This window comes from Oryctolagus cuniculus, chromosome 21 (genome assembly GCF_964237555.1).
Source record: "Oryctolagus cuniculus chromosome 21, mOryCun1.1, whole genome shotgun sequence".
Classification (NCBI taxonomy): Eukaryota; Metazoa; Chordata; class Mammalia; order Lagomorpha; family Leporidae; genus Oryctolagus; species Oryctolagus cuniculus.
The window spans coordinates 13,398,430-13,411,439 of NC_091452.1; the positions used below are offsets into that span (position 1 = coordinate 13,398,430).

At 55.7% G+C, this 13,010-nt stretch overlaps 2 protein-coding genes across 9 annotated transcripts in view; one reads left to right on the forward strand and one right to left on the reverse strand.

The window, feature by feature from the left end:
* The window catches only part of FBXW8 (F-box and WD repeat domain containing 8), a 131,599-nt gene extending 119,888 nt beyond the window's left edge, over positions 1-11,711 (forward strand). For 3 of the 8 annotated variants that reach the window (XM_008272333.4, XM_051826629.2, XM_051826630.2), the window contains exons 9-12: positions 4,955-5,128; positions 6,189-6,299; positions 6,691-6,861; positions 7,666-7,812. In XM_008272333.4, the coding sequence (XP_008270555.2) occupies positions 4,955-5,128; positions 6,189-6,299; positions 6,691-6,835 (430 nt within the window). In that variant the 3' untranslated portion in view covers positions 6,836-6,861; positions 7,666-7,812. Of the gene's footprint in view, positions 1-4,954; positions 5,129-6,188; positions 6,300-6,690; positions 6,862-7,592; positions 7,813-9,332; positions 9,887-10,824 lie in introns of those variants that run through there. The other 5 variants (XM_051826628.2, XM_070065976.1, XM_051826627.2 and 2 more) reach the window with 3 other exon arrangements.
* Positions 11,712-12,498: 787 nt separating this feature from the next.
* Positions 12,499-13,010, reverse strand: part of TESC (tescalcin) — a 42,829-nt gene continuing 42,317 nt past the window's right edge. Inside the window, exon 8 of the mRNA XM_051826638.2 lies at positions 12,499-12,719. Coding sequence (XP_051682598.1) covers positions 12,642-12,719 — 78 coding nt within the window. The 3' untranslated portion in view covers positions 12,499-12,641. The remainder of the gene's footprint in view (positions 12,720-13,010) is intronic.

Genomic DNA, 13,010 nt, shown 5'->3' on the forward strand with positions numbered 1-13,010 from the left:
TTGTATAATTTGGGCTTCTACACTGAAGTCTGTGATGCATTAGGAGTTTGTTTTCATATGTCACATCGGTAGGGGTCCACCTTTATTTTTTTGCACATGGATGTCCATTGTCCCAGCACCATCTGTTGGAAAGACCTTTTCCCATTGAGTTGTCTTGACACCATAGTTGAAAGTCACGTGACCATAAGTCTGAGGACTTGTTCTCTCAGTTCTAGTCCATCAATCTGTATATCTAAGTTTTGCCAGTACCATGTTGTCTTCAGTACTTACAGCTTTTTGATTAAGATTTCTCACCCCTTTTACTCAGTAACATACAGTAAGCTTCAAACATCAGGCAAGTTGAACTGTATCATTGTACATGAAAGTAAAAACATTGCTTTGTGTAGTATGATTATATGAAATATTTGAATGGTTTAAATGTCAAGAGTGCCAGTATTTCCAGCTTGGGGTCATGTGAGTTATTTGTTGGCATTACGTACGTGATCGTCATTGTCCCCAGTTAGTACCATGGGCTGGCTAGCACAGATCACAGAATTGTGGGTTTTGCAGAGCTCTGCAGGATCAAGTAGTGCTGGCCCAGCTAAGGAGACTGAAGGCCGGAAGGTCTAGGGGACTGGCCCCATTGATTCTGTGCTCTGTACAGAAAGGATGCTACACTGTAGGCATGTGGTGTTTCAAATGCAGAGTGCTAAACTTGCTGAGCTGGATTAAACTGGGCGATTCTACCTGAAAACACATTTTTCTAGTCGTTTTCTTTAAAGGTTCATTCGAAAGGAGGAGAAAGAGATTGAGATTGATTGATCTTCTTTCCACTGGTTCACGCCCCAAATGCCTGCAACAGCCAGGAGCCAGGAACTCCATCCAGGTCTCCCACATGGGTGCAGGGGCCCAAAGACTTGGGCCATCTTCCGCTGCTTTCCCAGACACATTAGTAGGGAGCTGGATTGTAAGTGGAGCAGCTGGGACTCGACCCAGCACTTGTACGGAATGCTGGAATCGCAGGAGGCAGGCAGCTAACCCACTGTGCCACACCACCAGCCTGTAGTCACTGCTGACAACATTCATCAGTGCATGTAGATAAAGCTATTGATTTGGGTATATAAAGTTACATTTAAAATTCCTTTTAACGGTTGCCCCTCTTCCAGGCCAGCTCTCTGCTATGGCCAGGGAGTGCAGTGGAGGATGGCCCAGGTGCTTGGGCCCTGCACCCCATGGGAGACCAGGAAAAGCACCTGGCTCCTGGCTCCTGCCAGGATCAGCGCGGTGCGCCGGCTGCAGCGGCGGCCATTGGAGGGTGAACCAGCGGCAAAAGGAAGACCTTTCTCTCTCTGTCTCTCTCTCACTGTCCACTCTGCCTGTCAAAAAAAAAAAAAAAAAAAAAAAAAAATTCCTTTTAATACCCCAGGTTCACTGAAACCCAGTATAATCAGGCATTGATATTTTTTAAATGCTAGTTTTCTTGATTAGTTTGGTCAATATTTTAATGCCTGATTGCTTGTTCCCTTTCTTTTCTGGGTGGGCACACGAGGTCAGGTCCTTCTTAAGCTGCGAGGCCAGTGTCTGAACAGGCTTCAGCTTCGCTTTCAGATCCAGTTTGCCTTATCATCCTGTGGGGCACTCTCATCCAAACCAATGGGAAGTAGCCGAGTTGTGAATCCCAATTAGAGAGTCTCCGGGCCTACTTCTAGCCCTGACAAATAGGAAGTTGCCGTGTGCCTGTGGATCGCTGCCTGCTGTTAGAGCGAGTGGGGCGCGAGTGCCGCCTTTGCTCCATCTGCAAGTGTTGTAATCAGTCATTTAGAGCGCTTAGCACCGGACCAACCAGAGCGTGCCTCCCTCTCGGCTCCAGCACGTTTTCCTGCCCATCAGATGGATGCCCCTCTGCTGGAGTCTTTGGAAGGTTCTGGTGTCTTTTGTTTTAATTGGCGGGCTACAGCCGACTCCTATGGTGTGATTTTCATTAGAGAGGGGCTGGAGAGAGGGAGTGTTGGAACCGTTCTCCAAGCCCAACCATGAATATTAAACATAATACAATTACAGCTTTCGGACCAATTATTTTTCTATTCAGCGGGCAAAGTTGATGGAATACTCGCTAGTGAGAGAGGCACAGTATCCACCATTGGCGGTTTTTTTATCCCTGGAATCAGTGTCTTGGCATACTTTTGTGCCCATTTGCCGTGCTACCTGTTTCCCAGTGCCGAGTGTGTGATTTGAATGCTGTGGGGGCAGGGTTTGCCAAGGTGCACTGCCTCAAGTTGGTGCGTAATGCTGTCAGTACCTGCATGGCACGTGTGGACTTAGCGCCCTGTGCTGGGGGATGCCTGTCAGGAGATGCTAGGGAAATGCTCTTCGTTTTTCCTTGGGGGAAGCAGCTCAAGTCTGTTTGGGCCCATTTCTGTTCGCCATAGAACGTACACTGGTGCTGTATTTTTGGTGTATTTGTTTATTTTGTTTGGAGCCATCCATGCTGGTATCTAAATACAATAGGAAAACAGATGGCAAACTTTGAACTTCTGGACCAAATTTGTGTTTTCCTTTGTCTCCTTGACAGCCAAACTGTAAATTGTGGAGTATAAATATTCAACAGAGGAGTGCTTTATGGAAATCACCATGGCAGAGTAGACCCTTATTAACCAAATATGCACTGAGAAGGGCTTGGGCTCAAATGGTTCCCGCCACAGCCTCGAGGCTGAGCTCCTTCTGCAGCCTGCATGCCTCTCGTGCAGGGTCCTGTAGTGCCAGCAGGGAGAGCTTTGTTCTCCCCGGCTGCTGCACGCTGCTGTCTGGGCCCTTCCAGCCCCAGCCCCTCCCCGGAGAGGATCGATGCACCCAGAGCACTGAGGCGTTGCCGCGGCCCAGCCAGGACTTAGTGCAGAGGCCAGCTCCGTTTCCGTGTTGTTTTAGTAAACTCAGAAACCGATGATCCTGAGTTTGTGAAGTAAAGCATACCTTTGAGGTGCCTGGACAACCTCGGACAGCACAGAGCACCCCACCCCTCCACGCACCAGGTGAGTCCTGGATGGGAAGTAGAAGCCTCCTTTGCTGCCCTCCTCCTTCCAGGGTGACCGCTCTTAACGTCTGGACTTAGTCCTCAAATTTCTTCTGCAGCAGTTTGGATGTTAAGCAGGTAGCGCGCAACTCAGAAGCACACAGTGGCGGGGCAGGGCGGGGTGGGGGTGCATCCTCCGCGCTCCTCTCTTCCTGAGCTGCCACCTCAGTTGTGACCATGGTGTCCGTCAGCGGGTGGTGCGCCCCGTGGGACAGCACTGTTCACAGGCACCCTGTTCTACATGGATGTCCCATAATTCCCTGGTGCTCAGTCGGTGACCTAGATAACTGTCCCATCGTTCCAGGTCACGACAGTGTAAATGTTGATCTCTGTCTAATGCTAGTGTCCTTCACAGGTGCTCTCTTTCCCCTCAAGCTGCTCTTAAGTCCCCTTGGTAGTTTCTCGTTTTCATCCTTCCATTGGGTGAGTATTTTTGATTGAGCCTGCGTGTGCAACAAGTTGTAGCTCCTTGGATACGGCTTCATTGCTGCACACTCGGCTTCTAGAAGGTCGTGTGGAACTGCCTGAGCCGCTTCCTTTACATGTGAAAAATGTGAGGCGGTAACTCCGTCCTGAGTTCCATTTCAGGGAAATGAAGCTTCACTTGGCAGTTTTTTCGATACCTCCTCCCCCATCAGCTGGGCCCCCGTCTGAGAGACCGTCCTTGCATCCTGTTTAGACCTGAACCCCAGTCGTCCTCATCCCAGCTCCTGACACCACCACCCCCCCAGGCGCTGAGGATGCAGCCTGAGCTGTCCGCAATGCATGTAAAGGGTGCCGGTGTCTGTCATTGCAGTGTTTAAGGGATTCGCAGTGAAGGTCGACCATGGTCTGAATCAGAAGCCCCCTCTTCTGTAGCTCCCGGCCTCAGGGCTATCTCTGCACGTCGTTCTCAGTTTATTGTTTGACTTGTGCTTGTTCCCCCCATGGAAAAAGTATCTTCATATACAGTTAGGAATTATTTCCGTGTAAGATGTGGTAGGTTGAGAAAATTATATTTTGCCTTTAATTGCTATTGTAGGTGGGATTTTTTTCATTTTTTAAAGTAGTGGTTGCATGTACATGAGACAGCTATTTTGGTGTATAAATTTATAGTTGATTCTGACTTACTGGATTCTTGTGGAGTAGCAATTGATGATAAATCAGCCCACAGTGCAATATCTGGATCTTGAGTCTAATTTTAAAACAGTGTACAGTCGTACAGTAACCATGCATCAGTACTTTGTGTAACAGAACTGTCATTAGGAATGGTTTTCTGTGTCATCAGGTTTCTTTCCAGTGTCTCGGCTTCTGCTTGCCAGCAGCATGGCTGCAGGTTCACTTAGCTGATGTTTGATTCGCATCTGTGTTTGCTTTTATGCCGCCTGCACTGTCAGGTGTTGGGGCCTAGGATGCCTGCTTCATCGAAAGAGTCTGGGAGCGGTCCTTCTTTCCCAGGCTGGGGAGCAGTTCTGGGGCTCCGGAGTAGCCACTCCCTGTGGGTTTCATCACTTTTTGCACCTGTATAGATGAAGAGCAAACTGGGAAAGCAATTTGGATTTTTTCTCCCAGGGATTAACTTTGGTAAAAGTTTCCAGATTTGAAGCTTTAAAAAATTAATTCAGAAAACCTAACTAGATTATAATCACCAAAGAAACAAACACGTAAGTCACAAGAAAGTAGGTTTCCTAGTTTCACAAAGTCAGCATCAAGGCCTCTACCCCCTTCTAAAGGGACCTGCACTGAGCAGATGCAGGCAGGCAGCAGGGCCCCAATGTCCCCAAGCTGTGTGTAAGTGATGGAGTGCTGGGATAGCTCACCGAGTAGCAGATGCCTCCAGAAGTGTGCACACAGCAACTAGCACGCACAGGAGTTTGGGAGCGCAGCCTTTAACTTCGGTCCTGTTGTTGTTCTGTGGCCTTCCAGGGTGAGGATCCATGACCTCCGCACTGATAAAATTGCGCTGTCGCTCTCCGCCCACCAGCTTGGGGTCTCTGCAGTGCAGATGGATGACTGGAAGATTGTCAGCGGCGGCGAGGAAGGCCTGGTCTCTGTGTGGGATTACCGCATGAACCAGAAGCTCTGGGAGGTGCATTCTAGGTAAGGTAGTTCCTCTGTGGCTGTAGGAGGGGCACTGGTCAGCCCGGGCCGGACACTGTGCTGAGTGCCCCGTGCCCCAACTCCACTCCGCACTGAAACGGCCTGGTCCATGCCCAGCCAGAGGGCTGTCTCGAGAAGAGTAACACAAGCGCAGGAAGCTGAGACTGTGCGCCCAGGCCCACACCGCCCCCTGGTGAGCAGGGCCTCACTGCAGGAGGACTTGTCCTCTCAGCCTTTGATGCCAGTGTCTGTGGGACAGGTCTTGTCCCCAGCAGCACCTCCAAGGTAGTCTTGGTGGTGCCAGGGGCCGTGAGTGTCGTCCTGAAGGAGAGGATCAGCAAGGCCAGCGAGGGCTCCGCCTGGGAGCCTCAGCAGCTTTGCCCTGCTCCAAGCCCTGCGTGGCATCCACCCCACCCAGCTCCACCTTACTCTGCAAACGGCTTCCTAGGCCCTTTTTCTGATTTCCTTAATGATGCACTGAGTTGCCACCAGGTGGTGCCAAAGGCAAGTAAACCCCCACACTAATTCCAGCCTCATCTGCACCCTCGTAAGTCCCCGTCAGAGCTCAGTTGGACCATCCAGGTGAAGCCCCAGGCTGCGGGGCCCTCCCCAGGGGGATGGTCTTGCGCCTTCACTGCCAGTAGCTTGTCCCTAGCCGTGCACAGGGCCCATCCGGAGTTGGAGCCGGAGGCTGCCCCCACGCCTACAGTGCTCCGGGGACCCTTCAGTGGCTGTGCTGCCTTGTCCTCCCAGGGCTGCGCCCCCTCAGCAGTGGGGCACCCCTGACCTTCTGGAACAGTCAGGAAGGGCGCTGAGGGCAGGCGTGCCCCTGCGTGTGGCACGGTGTCTGCTCAAGTTTTCAGGAGGAACAGAGTCCTCCAAGCAGGACGGAAGACGATTCTTTCCCAGGCTTTCTAGTTGTGCTGCTGTGGCCCCCTGCGCAGGTGCCAATTTAGATCTGAAACACTAGGTTGTGAGGGGGATGCACGCCCAGAATGTGGCCTTGCTCAGGGGGGCAGGGCCCTGTGTCCCCCCTCAGCTGTGATGTCTCCCCATGCAGGCACCCTGTGCGGCACATCTCCTTTAATAGCCACAGCCTCATCACAGCCAACGTGCCCTGCGAGCGGGTGGTGCGCAACGCTGACCTGGACAACTCCGCCACGCACAGGAGGTGAGCTGGGCTGGGCCGGGCCCCGCCTGTACACGGTCAGGAACACTGTACAGCTGCGTCTTCGGCAGGGTCGTTCTTTCCATAGAAATGAAGCAGGGAGTCTTCAAAATGTGTATTACCAAAAAAATGCATTAATTTCAACAATTTGGCACCAAGCTTTAATTCCACTTTCCCATGAGCTGAAAAAGTCCCCCTGTATAGAGACAGTGGCGTGACTGTACCCAGTAGAGGGGGCTCTTTATTACTTGACACCCCTTCCTGTGGCTGTCTCCAAGGCTGACCCTCTGTGCGTGCGGTGTCTGGCCCTGGTGACTCCTGCACAGACAAGCCACGAGGGTGAGGGGAGGGGGGAGTGTGGCCCTGACCTGTTGTCGTCTTGTGCTCTCTCCAGACACCGGGGGCTGATCCACGCCTACGCATTTGCGGTGGACCAACTGGCGTTTCAGAGTACTCTCCCCATCTGCCGCCTGGCCTGTGGTGCCATGAGCAGTCACAACTACAACCTCGCACTGGCCTTCTCGGACAGCACTGCCTAGGGCAGGCCCAGAGCGCCCTGCTCCAGGTGGGACCGTCCCGTTGATGGTTTGGGGGAGGGCTCGGGCCCCTGCGCCACCCAGGCAGCACTGGGCCTGCCCAGGCTCGTTTGTCTTCTTGTTCCTCTGATTTGCACCCCAGCCTGGCTCAGGAGTGCCACCCCCTAGCTCATTTTCCTTCTCGGCTGGGAGGCACCAGCAGCCACCTCCCCTGTTCCCTCTGCGCAGTTCTGCGATTTACCTGTACATTTGTGGAGAGCAGGTGGCACAGGGGCTAAGGAGCCCTCCCTCTCCCACCCTAACAGAGCAGGACAGTGTCAGTCCTGCAGGCTTGCCGACAGAGGGAGATTGGGCTGCTGCATGTGCATCAGTTGTTGCACACACCAGCACCGGCCGCAGCTAGTGCAGAGCGTGACCCCGCCCAGGCCCCATTCACCGCCCCCCCCCATGCTATATTAGACATCCACAGATTGCAAAACAACACACGCACCTGGACTGAAAGCGGAGCGGCAAGCCTGGAGGACAGGAATTCCTAGCCCCGGGGGGCAGTGAGCGCACGGTGGCTGAGCTTGGCTTTGAAAATAAGTTAGATGGGGCCCCGTTAGCCAAGAACCCTTAGAAAGCTCCAGAGAGGGAGGAGGGGTCTTCAGTCCCTCAACTCCAGCTTTGCAGGCACACGGGGTCAGGGAGTGGATGCGTGCGTGCCTCTCCTGCTCAGTCTGGGTACGGCAGGACCTCTGGGACCTTGTGCCTCCTACAGGGCTGCCTTCCCTGACACGGTGACCCTAGAGTTTGACCACCATCCTGAGCCGGCTCCTCCCTCTGCCACACAGGCCTCCTTCCAGGGTGCCGGTGCCAGGTGGATTTCATCGAATGCCTTCCGGCTCTCCCAGAACCACCTCCCCTCCGGGCTGACTCGTCACGCCCCTCTGGTGTCTTCTCCACGTTCGTTCTGAAATTAAACTTGTGGGATTTCCTGACGCCTCGCACTGTTTGCACCCTGGCTGTCCCAGCCTTGGGAGGGAAACTGGGCAGAAGGGTGGTTATCCCCCTGAGTCTGGAGAGCGCCCCACCTGGAGTCTCATCTCTGCCACTACACTGGTTTTCAGGGCAAGTCAGGTGCCTCTGTCGCCCCGGCACTAACTCACAGGTCAGAGACGCCAGGGGTGGCATCACCTTCCCCACCAAGGAGCAGTCTCAGCTTTGCTGACTGCCCAGATGACAGCTAATCGAAGGCCAACCTGAATCTCTGCTCAAGTGGAGTTCTGGTCCTTTCTACAGGGCAAGCCGACAACCCCCTCGGGGGAGCTCTTCACCCCATTCCACCCGAAAACCCGGAACCCCGGTTTAGGGGGCCAGTGCTCCTCACTCTGCTAATGAGAGGCCGGAGCTGTGGAGAAGCAGCACTCGAGACAGCCGCACAGTGGCTGCTGTTGAAGCAGGGCCGCTCACCCAGGCTGTCGTCTCCTGCACGGGGCCTTCGCTTTGAGCAGCAGCTGTGGCGGCAGCGAGCTGATGGTGCTGGCCTGCGGCGCCATGAGCCACACGGCCCTGCCCGCAGCACTGCACAGCCAGGCCAGATGGTTACCTGGCTACGGCTGCAAGCCTGCGGCGACTTGGAGCGGGCCTGCCTCTAATACATGGTGGCAGGTTCCCGCGTGCTGGGCTCTGGCAGCGGCCATGTGTGCTCTGGCCTCGGATGTTGAACGTGGGCTTCCAGAAGCAGCCGTTGGACGTTCCGCACTGGGGACCTTGTCCTGGCCCAGGACAGGAGGGAGCGCCCGTGCTGGCAGCTGCAGGCTGCCCTTGGGGGTACGGACACTGCAGACCGGAGCCTTACCTCTCGCCCGCTCGGGCAACAGATGAGAGGGCCGAGCGGCCACTGCGTCCTCACCAGGGGCTGGGCTCACCTGCCACCTGCGGGCACTGGCTCTGCCCACTCCGCTCTCCTTGCCTTTCCCAAGGTCACTGCTGTGTGGGAGGACAGCTTCAAGGCAGGTGCTTGCGAAACCCTCGCCGAGGCAACTTGTATTTTTAACTCTTCCCTCAGCCTGTGTAGCCACGGCGCCATCGCCAGCACAGCCGGGGGCAGTTTCTGCCTCGTTAGCTGCAGGCTCCATGACGAGGGTCAGGGTCACAGCTGACCTGCCCCCTTCAGCACGGCCTGAGACTGCCCAGTCCTGGGGCCAGCAAGGAAAAGGGGACTGTCCAAGCCTGGCAGCCTGCGCTCCTGAAGCTGCCACGCCTTCCCTGCACGGCCTCATCCATGATGCACGCTCAGTGTGGCTGCAGGAGGGTCCCCAAGCTGCGCGGGTCGGGTTGGTTCCACTACTCGGCCCTTTTGTCAACTCCCAGACCAAATTGCCCACTCCTAACAAAAGCCAGCACCCCCATGCCCTCCCCCCGTCCCAGCAGACGGCTACAGAATTCGGAATGACAGGGAAGGGGCCTCCCTGGCCGGCTCTGCCTACTTACTTGTGGTCCCGGGCGCAATTTCCAGCAGGAGGACGGAGCGGGCTTGTTTGACTCATCACGTGCCTACTTGAGAGTGGACGTCAGGACGCACCCTCAGCCTGTTCCAGGTGAGGTGTCCCCATCATCCGGGCTACGTTACCAACCTGCCCAGAGACCCAGGCCCAGGGCTGCAACCCTCAGCTCTTGCTGATCCAAGGCCAGTGGCCCCAGGAGGCGCCGGGGAGTTAGCGTGGCGCTTCTGGGAGCCCACCCCCATCGGACACCAGCCATGCGGACTCCTACCCCGCACCAGCAGAGCGGAGCGTGCACCCTGCCGGGGAGAGCACACCGAGTGGTCACAGGCAAACGCGCTTGCTTCCCAGCAGTGTGGACCGCACCACGGCCAGTCTCACTGTAGTAAGACACGCACACGAGCCTCGGCCCACGGCTGCAGACTGGAGCCACCTCTCCCCAGCAACAACCCAGGCCTCTGGGCTAGCAGGAGGGGACTCATTACATTAAAAAAAAAAAAAAAAAGGGATGTTAATGAACTGCCTTTGGTGAAAAGAACAAATTGCAAGTACGTTAGCAGAGTCCCAGAAAAGCCAGGCCTGCGGAGGCCCTGCCAGCACCCCCTGCTGCTCGGCACTGCTGCAGCCTCCCTCAGGCCCCTTGGAGGGGGAGGCGCAGGAGCTAAGTGACAACACGGAGCCCCACCCAGTGACTCCCAGAGCTGACAACCAGGAAGCCAAGAGGGCCCTGGGCAGCCAGGGTGGGCAGGGGCGCCAGGGGAGCCCACCCTCCAGAAGTGGCCAGGGTGCAAGTGACAACCAGCAGGCATTTGTCTGCCACCAAACTGCCTGGGTCCCAGCCTTGGGAGTGCATGGAGTGGCCAGGCTGCTGCCAGTGGGTCGTCCACAAGACACCCTGAATCCCAGCTCCAGCCTGCTCGGGGGCTGTGCGTGAAAAAAAGCAGGGGTTGGGCAACTCCCCACTTTTCCCTCTACCCGAGCTGGCCAATCCAAAGCCAGGACCTTCTTTCAGGTGTCCCATGCAGGTGCAGGGGCCCAAGGATGGGGCCAGTCTTCTGCTTTTCCTGGACATAGCAGAGATCTGGATCAGAAGTGGAATAACAGACACTTGAACCAGTGCCCTTATGGGATTCCAGCACTGCAGGTGGCACTGCTAATCCAGCTCTACTGTGGCCTGGGAAAGCATTCGAAGACAGCCCAAGTGATTGGACCCCTGCACCCGCATGGGACACTTGGAAGAAGCTCCTGGCTCCAGACTGGCCCTGCACCAGCTGTTGGGGCCATGTGGGGAGTGAACCAGCAGATGGAAGACACCTCTCTAACTCTGCCTTCCAAATAAATACATCTTCAATAATAAAAAAAAAAAAAAAGGCAGGCCACAGGGTGCTCAGCCCCACCCTCCAGCGCCCTGTCCAGAGGGAGCCCTGGGCCCCGGTGTCCTTCCCAAGGAGCCACGTGGATCTGACGGCGGTCGTTTCTCAGGACCCCTCTGCTTTGCATTCATAGGAACCGCTGAGGCCTGAACATCTGCTTTGTGAAGCTGCAGGAGGTGGGTGACAGTGAAGCTGGGGACACCTGGTTTTCTGTCCCCTGCTCCGTGTGACTGTCCCGTGTGGAGCTGGGCTGGGCCTTGGGGACACCCTCTGTCGCAGGCACCCTGAGGTGCTCCAGAGTGACTTGTGCTCAGAGCAGAGCTCTGCTTGCACAGACCCCAGGGTCGCTGGGACACAGAATCCGTACCCTGGCCTGGTCTCAGTAGGGACCCCGGCAGGGGCAGTGGTGGCCCATGGGCTCTTCCATGGTTCCCTCATGCCAGGGCCCTCCAGCGAGGGGCCGAGGTGACGGCGGGGGCGGTACCTGACGGTGCGTTCCTGTGCTCGGCAGCATATCCGTGAGTGCAGTGGTTGGCGCTGAGGCTCAGGTGACGAGCTGACGTTCAAGTTTAAGGAACAGAGCAGGGACACAGGAGGGGACCTAGAAAGTTCTTTTAAGTGGACCGAAAAGATGCTTACTTTGGTGCCAAAAGAAAAAAGCTGAAATTATGTACACACGAGGCCTTTGGAACATTCAGAGAAAATGCATATTGTAAGAGTGCTATGGGGCCAGCACTATGGTGTAGCGAGTAAAGCTGCTGGTTTGGGTCCCAGTCGCTCCACTTCTGACCCAGCTCTCTGCTGTGGCCTGGGAAAGCAGTAAAGGATGGCCCAAGTCCTTGGGTCCCTGCACCCGCACAGGAGACCCGAAAGAAGCTCCTGGCGCCTGGCTTCAGATCGGTGCAGCTCCCCATTACGGCCAGTTGGGGAGGGAACAAGCAGATGGAAGACCTCTCTCTGTGCCTCTCCTTCTCTGTAACTGACTTTCAAATAAAAATTCTTTCTTTAAAAAAAAAAAAATGGAGCCGCTGGGACTCTAACTGGCGCCCATACAGGATGCTGGCACGGCACGAGGCAGCTGACCTGCTACACACGCCGCCCGCCTTGCCTTTCTGAACCTTTCCCATTGTGACCTCCCAAGGTGAGGGTCTGGGTCAGGCAGATAAAGCACTAATACCGAAACAAGAAGTGACAGACCCCATCGTGCAAACCCCACTGGGCCTTGCTGGTTACTGAGAACTTTCTTGGAAGCGTAGAGTGGCCCGCAGGGTCCATGGACAGAGCCAGGGGCTGGGCCTCGAGTCCCAGGACCCGGGCTCCGTGCCTCTTCTACGTCTGTCCTCATGCTGATCACCACACCGAGGGTGCCTCGCTCTGGTCCTGGCCCTCAGAAAGCCCCAGGGGGGAGTCGGGGGCTGCTCTTCTTCACCCTGCTGCCCCCCATACACAGGCGGGAAACGGCAAAACTGCCCCCAAAACACCCACAGCAGACGGGGCGCCTCTCCTCCTGACCAGCCTCTTAGAACCACTCAGCCACGGCCGGCTTGCCACAAGCGGCTGTAGCTTCTACAGCTTCACAAGAAATGAGATGAAAAGTTCACTTGGGTGCACGAAGCTGCAAAATCCATGCGAAGAGGGGTCTTCGAGAAATTCGTGGAAAACGTATATTAGGGAAAAAAAACTGCAGAGATTTCATTTTTGCACCAAAAGCCATTTTTCCACCACCTTCTCGAAGTCCCCTTGCATTCAGTCCTGTGCCCCCAAGTGCCCAGGGCACCCTGAGGATGGGAGGAACTGACCAGCTGCCTTCATTAACAAATCTTTTATTATTATGAGGAGAGATAAAAACAGCAAAGCGCAGTTTACAGGAGCTGCAGCCAGGGGGTGCCCCAGGCCACGTGGGGGCTGCCCAGCTCCAAGGCCCAGCTCCCCGGGGTGGGGGCGAGCGCGTCAGTGACAGAGGGCGATGGTCTCCATGTTGAGGAAGCGGACGTGCATTTTGGTCTCAATGTCGATGCCCTGCCAGATCTGCAACAGATAGGCCAGGGTCAGGCCCCCTCCCCGCCAGCAGGTGAAACCCAGAGGCTCTGAGCTAAGTGAGGAGCAAAGCTGCCCCATCTGTCTGGGGACGTGGCTCTGGCTCTGGCATCGGCATCCTGAGGTCACCACAGCGAGCTGTGCTCCCAGCGCCCGTCACCTGAATCTTCTCCCATCACCACGGGCTCTGTGGGTTTTGTGCAAATTACAGAACCCCAGCCCTGTGCCCCTGGGCACGCCAGGGCCACCCCACCTGCACTGCCCACTCCCCAGAACACCGCA